General features: G+C 25.2%; 2 protein-coding genes across 2 annotated transcripts; both read left to right on the top strand.

Annotated features, from left to right (window-relative positions):
• Window positions 1-490: 490 nt before the first annotated feature.
• Window positions 491-2,536, top strand: MKS88_000856 (alpha/beta hydrolase; the record flags this gene model as incomplete). The annotated part of the gene is made up of 1 exon (XM_067219496.1): window positions 491-2,536. One exon carries the CDS (start codon window positions 491-493, stop codon window positions 2,534-2,536), a length of 2,046 nt encoding a protein of 681 aa, XP_067075224.1.
• A 2,442-nt stretch (window positions 2,537-4,978) lies between these two features.
• Window positions 4,979-8,857, top strand: MKS88_000855 (pre-mRNA-splicing factor CLF1; the record flags this gene model as incomplete). The annotated part of the gene is made up of 8 exons (XM_067219495.1): window positions 4,979-5,019; window positions 5,411-5,465; window positions 5,546-5,605; window positions 5,995-7,398; window positions 7,582-7,689; window positions 7,930-8,028; window positions 8,140-8,436; window positions 8,555-8,857. 8 exons carry the CDS (start codon window positions 4,979-4,981, stop codon window positions 8,855-8,857), a joined length of 2,367 nt encoding a protein of 788 aa, XP_067075223.1.
• Window positions 8,858-12,989: the final 4,132 nt, after the last annotated feature.

Raw genomic sequence — 12,989 nt, 5'->3', positions numbered from 1 at the left:
TCCTTTTATGTATATTTAGTGTTTTGTAATGAATATATTTTTAAAATTTAATTAAAATACTATAAATGTAATTCCATATTTAAAGTAACAAGTGTATTTATAAATGGTTGCAAAATTTTGATAATTTTTTAAAAGGCAAATTTTAAGCTGCGCGCTTTAGTTGATACATGTTGCATATATATGTTTTTACATATATATACATGTGTTTTTGTGTGTATACATAATTTGTATAGTCTTTTACATGTTTACCTTGTACTTTGTTTTATTTTTTTTCCCTTTTTTTTTTTTTTTTTTCCCTTTCATTATTTTACATTTTGATTTAAACATTTGATAAGATATTAATACATATGTATAATATGCATACATGCAATACACATATGTATAAATGTATATATACCCATGCAAAAGAAATACATATATGTATCGTTTCAGAACCTTTTTATTATATTATTTGTTTTTTTTTTTTTTTTATCCTTTAATATAAAAAGTTATGGGGAATGTATTAAATCAGATAATATTTAGACCACATCCTCCAAGCTATTCGAAAAATAATAAGAATTTACATTTTATAAAAACGAAACATGGTAGTACAATATGCGGTTTTTTTATTAACAACCATGCAGATATCACAGTCTTGTTTAGTCATGGAAATGCAGAGGATATAGGTGATTTTGTATCTTATTTTCAATATAAATCTAAACGATTAGGATTAAATTTGTTTGCATATGACTATAGTGGGTATGGTCAAAGTACAGGATATCCAACTGAAACTCATCTTTATAATGATGTTGAAGCAGCATATGATTATTTAACTAAAAATCTGAATGTTCCTAAAGACAGTGTAGTGGCATATGGTAGAAGTTTAGGTTCTGCTGCTTCAGTACATATAGCAACAAAAAGAGATTTATTAGGTTTAATCTTACAAGCTCCAATATCATCGATTCATAGAGTTAAATTAAAACTTAAATTTACGTTACCTTATGATTTATTTTGTAATATAGATAAGGTTCATCTAATAAAATGTCCGATTCTATTTATTCATGGAAAAAAGGATAAACTGTTAACATATCATGGAACCGAGGAAATGATTCGAAAAACGAATGTAAATACATATTATATGTTTATTGATGAAGGTGGACATAATAATTTAGAAAGCTGTTTTGGTGATAAAGTAAATGCTGCTTTAGGAACTTTTCTTTATATATTGAGAAACAATATACGTGAAAATGTCAACAGCGTATATAACATTGCTAACATCAGTACCCAGAAATTAAGAAATACCTTTATATTAAATAATACTAAGAAAATAAAAGAACAGTTGAAAGAGAGAGTAGGAGGAAATGATACTCCAGAAAATAAACAAGGAGTAGAAGAAAAGGTTAGAAGTTTACCAAAGACAGATGAGTTGAATTCTATCGCTAGCAGTGTAGATAAATGGAATTGTAAGAAAAATGTACATCCAGTTAAAAATAATGAATATGGTTACAATTCTTCTTCTAGTATGAGCACTATATTTGGATCTATGGAATCAATTATGAAAACAATACCAGACAAAACTTTTTGTGAGAATGACAGTTCTCCTAGTATTGAGAATTTAGCAACGTATACATGTGCAAATAGTAATTATGACAATTTATATAATCAGAATTACAATGTTAACAACTTAAAACGGGATAATAATGGCAATAAGAATGCAGGTATTGATAGTAGTGAAAGAGTCTATAAGAACTACAATTATAACATTAATAATAACAGTTACAGTAGTAAAATAAACAGCACTAGTAATAATAATAAGGTAACTGGTAAAAAAAATTGCTCTAGTTATGTCTACTCAGTGAAAAGGGAAACTTCCAACGTGGATGAAGCTTCTAGTAGCAATGCTAATTACGATAAAATAATTAGAATGCAAAATGAAAAAATGACGCAAGTAGAAAGTAATTCACAAAATCCTAATATTAAAATATCACAAATGAAACGAAATAGCTATAAAGTAGACAGAGTACCAAGGATACGACAAGATATTAACAATATTATTGAGGGGCATAATATGAATAATGCACATAAAAATACAAATGGAATTAATAGTAGCAATGATATAATGAATGAAAGTGTTAAAAGTAATAATCGTAGCTATGAAAATATGAATAATAAGGATTTAACAAAATCAAATTATACTAGAATTAATAAACCTTGTGAAAAAATATCAAAATATGGATCAGGATGTCCATTATCTCCTGCTGTGTCCTTAGCCTCTGTACAAAAAATGCAACATGAAAGTAAAGAAATATGTGCGAAACCTTATTTTATAAATAGAAATAATGTACGTAAAGGAATGAAGAATAATATGCCAGATATTCATAAATCAAGTTTTAATAGTTTTAATGATTTTATTTATGATGAACAAAAGGATGAAATAAAAGCCAATAATAATATTGTGGAACCTGTAAAGAGAGATGTTTCCTCTGCTAGTAGTACATTGAATAATATTAGTTCATTATATGCTTATCATTCGGTGTCGAATGAAAAATTAACCTAATGATTAATGGTGAGAAGTAATTCGGGAGAAATTGTAGGAATTGGTAGGAAAAGGAGAATATTTATCATTAAATTATGTCTGATATTGTGCATAATATTGTGCAAAGTATTGTGCCTTATAGTATACCTTACATTATAGTTTACATCATATTACACCTTTTATTACACTTTATATTATACGTTACATTATACCTCATACATTACGTCACATTATACCTCATACATTACGTCATATTATACCTCATACATTACGTCATATTACAACCTCATATTTTACGTCATTTTTTTTTTTTTTTTTTTTGTGTTCCCATTTAACCTCAAGTAATGCGCATTTAAATATTTATAATTTAAAATAAATCACTCAAGGTTATTCAATATGCACTGGGAGGTGAGCTTGATGCCATTTAGAAGATTGGTAAAAATATATTGTAGCTTATATTAAAATTGTTAAATGATATAGAAATGATTAATGGTGCATATATTAACAATAGTGGCGAGAAAAATGATTTAAGTGGAGGGGAGAAATGTACAGTTTTTGTGTATTTATTACGTATATACTTATAATATGAATGGAAAAATAAGCTAGTACATCTTGCTTGTAAAATTGTATGTTAACGGTTTTGAATAAAGAATAAGAAGATAGTTAATATATTTTTTATGAAGTATCTTCTAAGGAGTGTTATTAGCGCAAAACGGGGATATCTTTTAACAGAGCTTAATGGAAATGATGCATATAAAGTATGAGCAATGTGGATAACATGAGTAATATGAAGGTAACATAATACAGTGAATACAAAGAAAGGTGCAGGGAAGTTATGGCAGAGCTAATATTTACATGGGAGCACACATGGAAAAGGCTACGGTACGACGAAAGATTGAAGTTTGTAATTTGTTTTTATAGGGAAGTTATATATGTAAATTAACAAAAAAAAAAAAAAAAGCTGGATAAGATGTATTTTAAAAATTGCCTATACGAGGGATATATAGAGAGAAATTGTAAGAAGTGGGCATACATTACGTGTTATATAAGCGTTATATGCGTACAAGTATATGTATATATATATATATATATATATGTGGAGATAATATTAGGGGAGTACCAATTTATAAGTCATAAATCATGCGGTGTACATAAGGTAAAAAGGATAAGGAAAATTTACCTTTTTAATACGACGTAATATATAAATGTAGGATCCCTCAATATGGTAATTTTTTTTTTTTTTTTTTTTCTTGCTTAATTTATATATATATAATTAACACATTTTGTTACCATTTATCAACATTTTGTATACGTACTTGTGAAATAATAATATATCCATTTGAACATAAATATATTTGTGTATGCCTCATGTATTTGTTTGCTATTATTTATATATATTCACCCCTTTATCTCTATATTAACACCTCTCACCTTATTTATTTTTATATATAAGTTATTTATTTTATAATATATAATTTTTTTTTTTTTGTTAAATAACCTTTTCAAGTTAAACACATTATTTATTTAAAATTTTTCACTTTTTGTTTATGTAATTAAATGATGTGTTTTGTATATATTTTATAGGAAGACAACTAAACATTGTTGATATTTTTAATATTTAATATTAATATATATTATTTTAATATTTAATTTTTTTTAAATGTTAAGCTATTTATTTATTTTTTTTTTTTTTTTCTACCTTTCAATAAATTTAACTTCTTTTTGCAAAATATAATCGTTTACTTTTAAAAAGTTAAAAGGTCCTTATAATGGCTTTATTATTTTTCCCTAATTAGAACATTTTATTTAATTAAATAATAAAAAGAGTATCTTGTAAGTTCACTATTCTTTTTAAGCGTGCAAAAAGATGAAAAAAAAAAAAAGAGGAGGAAATATTAACTTGAATTTTTTATTTTGGAATGGAGATGGCAATTTTGGCAATTTTCGTCTTTTCTTCTCCATTTAAATAAAAATGTTTCTTTTATTTTCATTTACACTGGCAGTGTCCTAAACGGAATAAAAGATAACTGATAAAAATAATAGAACTGCTAAACCTATTACTGTTATATATGATAACAGGAAAAATATGCACCTTCTATATATATAAGAAAAACAGCACAGACTGCATAATAGTTTTGCATAGTTGACATTAAATGATGCAATTGTAAAAAATATTTATCAAACAAACAAATAAGCGCGTTCTATTATAACATGTGGAACAACCCGTATTTTATATTCCAGTACATTTTAAAGAAATCTTTTTACTTGAAAGGGCTTGTACTTTTTTTTTTTTTTTTTTCTTAATTATGAAAAATTGGACTTGGTTTTTTTCCAAAAAGGCAAAACGTTTTTTAATTTTGTTTTCGTATTTTAAGAAATATTATTAACCAATTTATAATGTATATTGTAATAATTAGACTTCTTTAATTAATCTAAATAAAAAAAAAAAAAAAAAAAGTAAAAATGAAAGAGAATGGTTTAGGCTCTTTCAAGTTGTTTCTATGGTAAATAAACAAAGGTGCAGAGAGAACGTTACTTTTTTTTTTTTTTTTTTTTTTTCTGAAGTTTCAACATAAATAATATTTTTTTTTTTGTATGGCAAATGTAAATATACGCTTACAAGCATCATAAAAAAATGATTATATTTTTTTATACCTTTTTTTGCTAACTTTAAGGTGCGATAAATTCTTTTTGTTGTTTTCTTTTTGCATTCAAAGAAATGGTTTCACTAAATTTTTATTTATCTTATTTTAACTATGTATTAATAAAAACGTGATGGAAGAAGATCATAAGGAAAAATTTACTAAATGTATGTCATAATAAAGGAAGATTTTTTTTTTTTTTACGGTTTTTTATTTTGAGAAATCAAATTTTAAAATACTTTTCTTTTTTTAGGAAATACTGGTTTGATGTTCTATTAATATTTAAAAAAGTAGAAGAGTACATTAAAGTAAAAATATACATGTAAATCGTTCTTTTATGAATTTTAACATTTTTCCATATCATCTTAAAAAATATGTGATATACTAGGAGATACAAGTTTTAGTAAATAAAGAGGATACTATGAGTGTAAATAGTAAGAAGGTGCAGGTAACGAATTAAGAGAGTAAATTTATGCCTAATAAGATGAGTTTGTGTATAATTCGCGCTTATGCCATATAAATGTATGCGCATATATGTACATATGTATACATATATGTATGTATGCATGTATGTATCTGTACTCGTATAGAGCTTTTATTACCGTCAAATGGAGTAATATATCTCCCCTAGATTACTACACGCATGAGCAACTGTTGGTAATATTTATGCTTTATTTCTTTTTTCACCCTTTTGTCGATCGGATGAAGAAGAGTGAACAATGTATGTATTAAAATAGAGCAATATGCGTGTTTCCATAAAAAATTTGTTCAATAATTTATTAATATAATTTTCTTCATTTTTCTTAACTTTATTTTTCTTTCCTTTTAACTTCGCAGGTGAAGAACAAGAGCGCGGCCGACATTCAGATAACGGCAGAACAGCTAATAAACGAAGCGCTAGATTTAGAAGAAGTTGAGAGGAAGGTAAACTACAATTTAATTGATGAGGACGAATTAAATGAATATAAGATAACTAAAAGGAAAGAATTTGAAGATAAGATAAGAAAAAGGAGGTATTTAATAAGTACCTATATAAAATATGCTCTTTGGGAAATAAAACAAAAAGATATAAAAAGAGCTAGATCTATTTTTGAAAGAGCTTTAAATATAGATTATACAAACAAGAATTTATGGTTAAAATATGTAGAAGTTGAGTTAACAAATAAAAATATTAACAGTGCAAGGAATTTACTAGAGAGAGTAGTTTTATTATTACCATTAGAGAATACCTTTTGGAAGAAATATGCACATTTAGAAGAGATTTTAAATAATTTTGTAAATACTCGAAATATATACGAAAGATGGATTAAATGGAAAATAGATGAAACATCGTTTTTATGTTATATTAATTTTGAAGAAAGATGTAAAGAAATAAGTAAATGTCGAGAAATATTCGAAAGACTTATTGTTAGTATACCCAAACTAGAGTGTTTTTATAAATTTATTAGATTTGAAAAGAAATATAAAAATATTGATAGAGCTAGAGCATGTTTTGAAAAATGTATACAATTATTTCCTTCCTCATTTTTAGATGAAAATTTCTATATATACTTTTGTAATTTTGAAGAAGAAAATAATGAGTATGAAAGATGTCGAAAAATATATATAGAAGCCTTGAAGAGGTTACCAAAAGATAAGAGTGAGCTTTTATATAAAAACTTTTTACAATTTCAAAAAAAATATGCTAATAAAGAAGAGTTAGATCAAACTCTAATATTAAAAGAAAGGATATACTATGAGGAAGAATTAAAAAAGAGTCCAGCTGATTATGATATATGGTTTAATTATATTAAACTAGAAGAATCTAATATTAATTTAATAAATAAAGACAAGTCTATTGTTCGAATAAGAGAATTATATGAAAGGGCAATATGTGTTGTGCCTTTAGTATCAAATAAAAAATTTTGGAAAAGATACATTTATATATGGATTAACTATTCTATATTTGAAGAATTATATGCTGAGAATATAGAAAGAGCTAGACAAGTGTATAAAAATATTTTTAAAATTTTAAGTAAGCAAAATTTTACATTTAAAAAGATTTATATTCTTTATGCTAATTTTGAATTAAGGCAATTAGAAATTCAAAATGTAAGATCTATATACAATCATGCAATTGAAAACGTGAAGAAGGAAAAAATATTTGAAGAATATTGCGATATAGAATTGCGTCTAGGTAACATCAAGGAATGTAGAGAAATTTACGCTAAGTATGTGGAATCCTTCCCCTTCAACTCGAAGGTAAAAGTAGAAAGAAGTAGAACGGTGGCAAACGAAAATCCGTAAAATTATTCTTACTTTGTTTGATAGCCAAGTGCAACTTACATTGTGCGCCGAATAAATTTTACACAGTCGTCATTTGACGTTCGACTTTTGTTGTTCATTAATTTTCATTCTTTACTTTTAACTTCTCATTTTTGACAGGCATGGTTATCAATGATTAACTTTGAGCTCTCATTGGATGAAGTTGAGAGGGCTCGGCAGATCGCGGAAATAGCTATACACTTGGATGATATGAAGCTGCCTGAACTGGTAATATTTTTTCAAATGTTGTTTGAGTTTGTTATCATTGGTGGGACTGTACCGATGGGAGTACATTTCCAATATGTCGTCCAGTCGTGTGCATCGCGTTGCGGGCATATTATAATTTGTTAATTTGTTAACTTACTGGCCTAAATGCTAATTTTCTAACCAATTTACTACTTTACTCATATGTGTATTCATATATTTGTTAATTTTTTCCTTTTTTTTTCTTTCTTTTTTTTCTGTCAGATATGGAAGAATTACATAGACTTAGAAATAAACCTACAGGAGTATGAAAGGGCGAAGAACCTTTATGAGAGGTTATTAAATATAACTCAACATTATAAGGTAAGAATATTATACTAATTATTTAAAGTATGAATTAGGAACTTTATGTCGTTATCTAGTCATATTATATCTTATTTTTGCTTCCCTTTTTTTTTTTTTTATTTTCTACAGGTTTACAAAAGTTATGCGGAGTTTCAATACATCTACTTCGATGATATAATTCGGTGTAGAGAAATTCTGGAGGACGGAATTGAATTTTGCAAAAAGAATGAATTAGCGAATGAAAGATGTATATTGATAAACTTTTTATATGAAATTGAAAAGGATTATGGAGATAAAGAAGTTATTGAAAAAACTTCAAAAAGATTACCCAAAAAAGTTAAGAGGAAAGTCATCAAAAATAATGAGGATGAAATGGTCGAGGAATATATCACCTACGTTTTCCCTGACGACGGAAACCAATCACAAGTAAAAAAAAATATTAATGAACAGTTCGTTTTTATTGAGTTTTCCTTGTTTCGAGGCATGCTATGTATTACGTTTTTTGTTTCACATGTTTCATGTTATGCTTCTTTTTTTTTTGTAGAACATGAAGATACTACAAAAAGCCCTGGAATGGAAGAAGCAAATGGAAGAGAGGAAGAAGAAGGAAGACGAAGAGAAGCGAAGAGAGAAAGATAAGGAAGAAAAACAGGAAGAAGAGGATGAGGAAGAAGAGGACGAGGAAGAAGAGGACGAGGAAGAAGAGGACGAGGAAGAAGAGGACGAGGAAGAAGAAGATGAGGAAGAAGAGGACGGGGAAGAAGAAGATGAGGAAGAAGAGGACGGGGAAGAAGATGAGGATAATGAAAAAGAGAATAAGGAAGAACAGAAAGAGGAAGAAAGATGAAGCAGCTGCTGAACATGAGGTGAAGCAAAAAAAAAGTACGTGAAAAAAGAAAAGTGCCTTTTTCACAAAATCAAATTGAAAAAGATAAAAAGTATAAATAATGTTGCAAAAATAAGTAAATGTCCAGAAATATAAGAAAATGTGTTCATCTTTTACTAAACATTTTTAACACACTTTATTATGCTTTCTTTAATTTATTGGCAGCTTTGAAAGATTTTATGCCAATATTTGTAGTATAACTTTTACTGTTTTTTCGTTAAAATTCTTTTGTTTCAAACCTTTTTGTGTAGCTCCATTTTGTATTACCCTTTATCATTTTACCCCCTTTTGTGCTACCACATTTTATTTCTATCTATTTTTGTATCATTACATTTTGTTTGACCCATTTTTATTTCATATCTTTTTTTTTTTTTTTTTTCGTAAAGTTTACAATCAATAAACATGCTAGGAAAAAAAATATATAAATAATAAATAGGACCATAAAAATTACACTGTATTAACTAAAAGAGCAATTTTTGAAGAAAAAAAAAAATAAAGAATAAAATAATACTATAAATATCCAAGTATGTTGTGACTTATAACACGTTTGTTATTATGGAGTTTCTTACAATTCTCCTTTTTTTTTATTTTCAAAAAATTATTATTTTAGAGCGTTTATTTTCATAAGTATACATGAGATTTTTTTTGTATGTATATTTATATGCATGTTCATGTCTAGCTTATGTTAAATGTTATTTATTCTTTTTTTTAAAAAAAAAAAAGAAAACGAAATGAAAGGACGAACAAAGAAGTTATAAAACACTCGTGTCAGAAATAGGAAAAAAGCTGTTATGTTTATATTAAAATGAATGAATTAATAATAAAAGAAGGAAAATATAAGGATATTTTTATACCTTAGTAATAACTTTAATTTTTCTTTAAGCTTTCGGGTTAAATGTTATTTAATTTTTCCCGATTTGACGGCTCTTTCACGAAAACGTTTTATTTTAATATTATACATATATATATATATAAATGTATATTAGTATCATTTTTTTAGCATGTGTTATAAAGGGACAAAAAAAGAAGTTTAATTTCCGTCCCTGCCATCCCCTCGTTAGCATCACATCGATCTTTCTTTTTCTTCGTTTTTTTTTATTTTTTTTATTTTTACACGTCCAATTTGTAAATAAATATGATTAAATCAAATTTATATTTTTATCACGGGGCATCTTTGCAAGAAGTAAAATAGAAGACGTGTATTTTTTTAAAAAATGTTTTATGTGAATGCGAGCACTGTACAATAGCTCTATTTCGATAAAAGAATTTTCAATTATTTTTAAAATGTTTAATTATGTATCCTTAAAATTCTATATGATTATGAAAACGAGGATAAAAGAAGCAAGAACATAGTAGTGCGAATGTAAAATGGAAGATACATATAAAATTTTTCACATAAGTTGTAGTGAACATGTATGTATGTATACGCATGAAAAATACTATATCTGAACTATCTCTAATAATAATACCTACTGCATGTAAAATATGAGTGAACACACAAAAACGATAGAAAAATAAATTGGGCAATTTGAACATTTACACTATTTTGTAACTATGATTTTTGTAATTTAATTGCTTATGCTATTTAGTAAATTTATTTCCTTAAAAAAGAAAACATTTTTCAGGCATTTATATTAAAAGTACGTATATATATATATATATATATATATATATATATGTATATAAAATATACATAATTTATATATATATTTGACTAAAAAAGCAAGATAGCAAGGTGTGAAAAAATAAAAAAGGCAAACCTTGCTGAATTGAGTTCATGTTCAAAGCTGAGCAGCACTAAATATGTAGAGATATGATGATTCGATTTAGAAAAAAAAAAAAAAATAAACAGTGAATATGATGTATACATATGTACACATATACATATTATTTATACTTATATACATAAAAATATGTATGTTTATATGAACTATATATATTTTAGATCGACACTTCAGTTAAAATTTAAAAGCTGCATTTTCTTAAAAAGAAAAGGAACGTTAAATATTATAAGAAAATTAAGATAACAAAAAAAATAAAAAATAAAATAATGTTATTTTTTTCCATGTTCATTTATATTTTTTATGTTTTGCTTTTTCTTTTTTTTCATTTTTACAAAATGATCTTCACATATAACTAATATTGATATATGTATTTATACATATACAATTCGTAAAATTGCAATCGTATGTAAACACATTAGAACATAATATTTATTTTGTTATTTCCATCCATTTGTACATCGCTTTATACATTTTTCCTATTCCTTGTATATTTTTACTTTTTAGTAGTGTCATTTTATAATTTTTAACACAATATTTAAATCTTTAGATTTGTGGAAAAAGAGAAAAAAAAAAAAAAACAAGAAGAAGAAATACCTAGATGTATATAAATACTTTACTTTTTTTGTAGTTTTATACTTGTAAAATGGTATTATCTATAAAACTTTACATACTTATATTAAATTGATGAATACAAGAATATAAAATAGGATGATCGTATATTATATTCTTTTTTTTAGAAAAAACAAATTATATGTTAAAATGAAAAACAGAATATATAATGCATACTAAAAAATTTTTTTTCCTTATTTTATTCTTTTTTTTTACATACTTTCAAGATTATTTTAAAAAAAAGTACTACAAGAAACGTAAATAAGTATTCATATAAATATATATGTGAACAGTTATACATTTATCTATATGTATATTTTTTTTTACCGAATGAACATTAAATTACTGTAATTGTTGTGTCTAATCCTTTTTGTGGGTTTTTATAGATAAAATTTTTTTTAATTTTTTACATTTTATTTCCGTAAAAGAGGTTTAACATAGCTTATGGGCTATACATGTATATTTGAATGCGTACATATATATATACACATTGTTACGTGTATTTATTGTTCATATATATATATGGATATGCGTGCATTTGCCACCATTACTGCCTTATAAATTTTGAAAAAAATAATTATAAGCTATACATATCCAATGACAAGGTTATTTATGAATATAGTTATACTTTAGAATAGATATAATTGTGTATTTTTTCCATTCCCCCTTTTGTGTAAGTGAATTACACTTATTTTAAACTTTTTTGAAATGGCAAAATAAACATTAAGAGGGTGTTACGTTTGATTAAATTTATAAAATTACCATAAGAAGTGCTTTATAATGAAACATTTTTTGTATAAATTCTGCTTATTATGAATGCTCATATATATAAGCATATATATACATATATATATGTATATACATAAATACAGCACATATATTTGTGTTTGCATGTAAATATATATATATATATATATGTATTAAATATTCACCTTTTTATTAACATGTAAATATCGAAGGAGTAATGCCTTCATTTCTTCTTTTTTTTTTTTTTTTTTTTTTGATCAACCAGCTAAGGAAGTCGGGCTTCTATATATGATATTTAAATATATATGTAACAATTATGTAGAAGTGAATTTATCTGCTTTTTTTTTTTTTTTTTTTTTTATATATATACATATATATGGCTACATAGATATTAGAATTTGTAAAAATTTAAAACCCTATTTTTGTTTAAAATAAGGTAAAAAATATATTTCATAGAACAATTATGACCTTACGTTATTTTTATGTATTTTTTAGTACAATTTTTAACATACATATTTCTTGATAAGCCAACATACATGTGTATATGGGCATAAGGGCATATGTGTATATGTATAAAATAGTTTTAAGCATTTTTTTTTATTATTCTTAAATTGCCTATGTTTAAAGTAAACCTATAATTGCATTGAAGATATATATATAAACGGATTTTTATGATCAAGTGAACGTATTATCATCCTTACGTTATGATAAAAAAAAAAAAAAAAAAATTAAAAATAACAGAAAATGTAAAATTGTAAGTAATACATAAAAATGAATGTAACATTATTATTACATGCGTGCGTATATGTATATATGTGAATAAATAATGTTACAATGCAATCATTATAATCGTTGTATTTTTTCTTTTCTTTTCTGTTTTTTTTTTTTTTTTTTTTTTCTTTATCATAACCCCACATTCAAATGTTATACGGAAATGCATAAAATTTTTAGTA

The sequence above is a fragment of the Plasmodium brasilianum genome, chromosome 3 (genome assembly GCF_023973825.1).
Source record: "Plasmodium brasilianum strain Bolivian I chromosome 3, whole genome shotgun sequence".
Classification (NCBI taxonomy): Eukaryota; Apicomplexa; class Aconoidasida; order Haemosporida; family Plasmodiidae; genus Plasmodium; species Plasmodium brasilianum.
Note: the sequence above shows the minus strand (reverse complement) of the source record. Positions and strands in the feature narration are given on the sequence as shown.